At 39.7% G+C, this 5,416-nt stretch overlaps 1 protein-coding gene across 1 annotated transcript in view; it reads left to right on the top strand.

The window, feature by feature from the left end:
• LOC106883836 (nuclear nucleic acid-binding protein C1D) overlaps positions 1–5,416 on the top strand; it is a 10,915-nt gene that overhangs the window by 3,441 nt on the left and 2,058 nt on the right. The window contains exons 3-4 of the mRNA XM_014934975.2: positions 2,378–2,433; positions 5,365–5,412. Of these exons, the coding sequence (XP_014790461.1) occupies positions 2,378–2,433; positions 5,365–5,412 (104 nt within the window). The remainder of the gene's footprint in view (positions 1–2,377; positions 2,434–5,364; positions 5,413–5,416) is intronic.

Raw genomic sequence — 5,416 nt, forward strand, 5'->3', positions numbered from 1 at the left:
GCTACACCAAGCTCCAATCTGATTTGGCAGAGTTTCTACAGCTGGATGCCCTTCCTAACGCCAACCACTCTGAGAGTGTAGTGGGTGCTTTTATGTGGCACCAGCATGAAGGTCAGTCAGGCGGTACTGGCAACTGCCACACTCGAAATGGTGTATTTTATGTGCCACCCGCACAAGAGCCAGTCCAGGGGCACTGGCAAGGATCTCACTTGAAAATCCTTAGACGCTCACTCACGTATGACTGTCTACATCTCTAATGTGTTACATTGTGTCAGTATGTGAAATCATTGATGTAGAGCAGGGGTGGGGGAAACTTTTTAGGGCGGCAGGCAAAAATTTCCAACGAAAAAGGTCTGCAAGCAGATCACAAGTTGTAACTCTCATATCTGTGTAAATCTTGCATATATCTATGTATAATTTGAGACACATTAATAAAAATAAGTTTAAGACATTAAGTTATCGCATAACATTTTCGTTAATGTCGCCACTGAATTTAGGATGTTTATATTACCTATCAGGCATTCTATATTTTTCAGCTAGTGTAGTTGGGTCTCAAGGGGGTGGTACAAACCTAGTAATATGTGTTTTATAGTGAAAACAAAATTTCCATTCAAATGGCAATTACTGGACGATTTTATGTTTGAATCTAACTGTTTTAAGTTGTAGTGGAAATGTGACCTATTGTCACAAATAGGAATACAAATATTGTATCATCATCATCATCATCATTTAACGTCTGCTTTCCATGCTAGCATGGGTTGGACAATTTGACTGAGGACTGGCAAGCCAGAAGGCTGCACCAGGCTCCAATCTGATCTGGCAGAGTTTCTACAGCTGGATGCCCTTCCTAACGCCAACCACTCCGAGAGTGTAGTGGGTGCTTTTACGTGCCACCGGCACAAGGGCCAGTCACACGGTACTGGCAACGACCACGCTCAAAAAGGTGTTTTTTACGTGCTATATTTTGTACATACAAGTATACCAGCCTGTGGGTGCAATAAAATGAGCTCATGAATTGTGAAGCCAACTGGATATGATGAAAGACATTAGTTTTTCTCTGTGTGTGTGTGTGAGTATGACATCTGTTACTTCATGGATATGTAATGTAAAATAAGTGATAAAACTATCATGACTTGATAGTCGAAATGTCACTTGTAGATATAGTATCATCATTGTTTAATGTCTGCTTTCCATGCTGGTATGGGTTGGACGATTTGGCATGGAGCTGCCCAGACTCCACTTGTCTATTTTGGCATGGCTTCAATGGTTGAATTCCTTTCCTAATGCCAACCACTCAAGAATGTGCTGGGTGCTTTTTACATGATACTGAGAAAATATTGGGAAGAAATAAAGTCAAGTCTGGGAACATTGAAGAAAGAGCTGATATTTGAGGAAACTAGTGAATATTCTATGTTGTCAAAACCAAAAGTTAATGAAATTTTCAGAATATGTCTATAAAGCCCTGAAGAAAGATATGGTTTGACATTTTGAGCAAAGCTGTTTTTACTAACATTGGGTCTCAGATATAGATGATACTGCTTCAAGGCCTATGTAGTTGTACTTTGTTTTTTTTTTCTCTGCACTTCCATCCTATCCATGCTAGCAGAGAAAAATTTGTTTTTAACCCTGCCTCACGACTATGACGATGATCACCATCATCATCATCATCATTATCGTTGTCATTTAACATCTGCTTTCCATGCTGGCATGGGTTGGACGGTTTGACTGAGAACTGACAGGCTGGGAAGCTGCACCAGGCTCTAATCTGATCTGGCAAGGTTTCTACAGCTGGGTGCCCTTCCCAACACCAACCACTCTGAGTGTAGTGGGTGCTTTTATGTGCCACTGGCATGGGAGCCAGTCAGGTGACACTGGCATCAGCCATGCTCAAAATGGTGCTTATTACGTGCTACTGGCATGGGTGCTAGTCTGGTTGCACTGGCACCATCATTCTTTTATGTCTGCATTTCCATGCTAGCATGAGTTGGATGTGTCTTTAGAAGCTGTGTTTTATGGCTAGATGTCCTTCTTTTCAACAACCCTTTTAGTTACTTCCTATGCTATAGAGAGCTGTGATGCACTTGTTTTAAAGCTGGTATATACGTACTGTCCATATCTTTCAGCTGATTTCAGAAATAATCAAAATTTTGGTGAGATTTTGTAAAATAATAAAAGTTTTCTTTATTAATTTGGTATTTAGAATGTACAAAGACGTTTTCACATAATTTTATAATGGGAGTTTTAAATTCAAATATACAGACTTCAAACTGAACAGTTTCTTTCTTGAATCATAGGGTTGTTGTTGATGATGGTGATGATGATAATATTAATAATGACAGTGATTACTGTACCTAACAATTATTTATTTCTTTTCCAGCATATTTGAATACATGTGGTTTGGAGCCTTTAGGAAAAGGTGTGAAAACAGAATTGGTAAATAATTTGTTTTTTCTTTTAAATTACTTGTCAATGCAAAGTCTTTTCTATTTTTTCTTTTACTTGTATCAGTCACTGGACTGTAGCCATGCTGTGCCTCTGCCCTTAAGGGTTTTGTCAATTAGATCAACCCCAGAACATATTTCTAAGTCAGGTACTTATTGTATCACTCTCGTTTTACTGAACTGGTAAGTTACAAGGACATCAGCAAACCAATACTCACTCACAAGTGGTGAGAGACATACACACACTGAGCTTCCTCACAGTTTCCCTCTTCAAAAACTTCACTCACAAGACATTGATTGACCATGGGGCTAGAGAAGAAGGCACTCATTTAAATTGCTAGGCGGTAGGGCTGAACCCAAAACTACATGGTTATGAAACAAATTTCTTAACCATACAGCTGCCCCTATGCCTAGATTAATAACTTGATTAATGTTTGTCCTCTTTATTATTTCATGTTTGTCATTGAATGGTGGAGCTCTAAAATTATACTTTATTAATTTGCTTTACGCAAAATTTGCACAACATAATTGGTGCTTTATGTTCAGTGTCTTTCTTCTTATGATTTATCAGAGATAAAGAATCGCCTGATGTTTTTGAACCCTTTAGCTTGGTCTTTGTACCATCGCCAGAACCTGTTTCAACTCTTTATGGTTACTCACTACATCCAAGACACAAGTGTGCTACATTCTAGAGATGCTGCTTACACCTAAAGTAGGGCAGCTACTAAGGACATTCAAGCGAAATCGTTGCCAGTACCGCTGGACTGGCTCCCGTGCAGGTGGCACGTAAAAGACACCATTTCGAGCGTGGCCGTTGCCAGTATCGCCTGACTGGCCTTCGTGCCGGTGGCACGTAAAAGCACCCACTGCACTCTCGGAGTGGTTGGCATTAGGAAGGGCATTCAGCTGTAGAAACTCTGCCAAATCAGATTGGAGCCTGGTGTAGCCATCTGGTTTCACCAGTCCTCAGTCAAATCATCCAACCCATGCTAGCATGGAAAGCGGACGTTAAACGATGATAATGATGATGATGATGATAAACCACATAAAAAAAATGGCCTTTCCACCAGCTGTGCCTAAATCAAGAATAGCTATAGGGCAGTGAGTTGGCCGAGTCATCAGAGCTTCAGGAAAATGTTTTTCAGTATTCGTTCCAGCACCCTAAGTTCAGATACTTCTGAGGTCGGCTTTGTCTTTTACCCTTCTGGGTATCAATAAAATAAAATAAGTCAAGTACAGGGATCACTTTAATCAACTAAACCCTTCTCCCAAATTTCAGGTCTTGTACCTATAGTAGAAAGAAATATTGAGTGAAAGAACAGTGCATGCCATCAAAATGACATGGGTAAAATATATGAAGCCTAATATACCCATCATGACTACTTGTCTGATAAGGGTACACCAGGCACATGCATCACAACCATATGTGTGTGACATGGTGATCTCATATCAAGATTAACAGTGCATAACCTTGCAGGTTGAGCCCAGTTAGAATTTTCTTCAGGTCAAGTAACCAATCCCACTCCAGAAGTCCCTGAATAAGGTTTGTTTTAAGGATGATGAACAAAACACTCATGTTTCCAGAGGTGAATTATTCAAACTCCAAAGAATTCCTCTCAACACATGGCTATGAGGCTCCCCCACTACTTCTGCTTATGATCAGAGATGCATGTATCATTGGCCACTAAGGGATATGGTCAAACGAGTGAGAAGCAAATCTGTGATATTGAGCAGAATATTTGCTGTAGCCTGTCTTTTATACCAAGACATCATTATTATTATTATTATTATTATTATTATTGTTATTATGATGATGATGATGGCAGCAAGGTGACAGAGTTGTTAGCACACTGGGTGAAATGCCACTGCATTCTGAGTTCAACTTTGCCTTTCATTCTTTCAGAATTGATAAATTAAGTACCAGTGAAACACTGGGGTTGATGCAATCGACTAGTCCCCTCCCCCACAAATTTCAGGCCTTGTACCTATAATAGAAAGGACTATTATTATAATTATTACTAATTGTAGTGATTGATTGGTAGAGTCATTTGGAGCATTGGCCAAAGTGTTTCATGGTTTTTGTTCTGAGTCCAAAGCTCACTGAAGTCAACCTTACCTGTTGCCAATAAACTAAAATACTAATCAAGCTGCCATCTGTTATCTTGTCTGTATGATATTAATATTACATTATTATTATTATTGTTGTTATTATTATTGTTATTATCGTCATCATTAATATACATTTTTATCATCCATGATGATTTAATATCTATTTTCCATGTTGACATCGGTGGGATGGGTTGACTGGATCCAATGGAGTTGTGTCAGGTCCTGATGTCAGCTTTGGCATGGTTTCTATGGCTCAATGCCCTTCCTAACACCAACTGCTTTACAACCTGTGCTGAGTGCTTTTTCTTGTGGCACCGGCACTAGTGAGGTCACCAAGTAACTTGCAAGACAAAACAAAGAAAGGAAAAGGAAAAAGCCCTCTTGACTGAGTGAGAGTGTGTCTGAGAGAGGGGCAGGTGGCTTAATGCCAGCTGTTAAGAGGCTAAAGTATGATAGAGGGACAAGCACAAATGTTTTGCTATAAAGGTGATACATGGCTACCTTGAATTATGTGAGGGTGAGCAAGAGTAGCTGGAAGGGAGATAAAGATGGTAGTGACAGGGTGCCAGAAATACTCTCAAAATCATCATCATCATCATCATAGTTTAACGTCCGCTTTCCATGCTAGCATGGGTTGGACGATTTGACTGAGGACCGGTGAACCAGATGGCTACACCAGGCTCCAATCTGATTTGGCAGAGTTTCTACAACTTGATGCCCTTCCTAATGCCAACCACTCAGAGAGTGTATATATAAATTATTAATATACATCATTATTCATTGATATATTCTCTTAATGTTTCATTTCATCCAGGACCGCGTCCGGACTTATATGAATCGTGTGAAAGAAATTGAAGACAAAGCTA

Source organism: Octopus bimaculoides, chromosome 11, assembly GCF_001194135.2.
Source record: "Octopus bimaculoides isolate UCB-OBI-ISO-001 chromosome 11, ASM119413v2, whole genome shotgun sequence".
Lineage (NCBI taxonomy): Eukaryota > Metazoa > Mollusca > Cephalopoda > Octopoda > Octopodidae > Octopus > Octopus bimaculoides.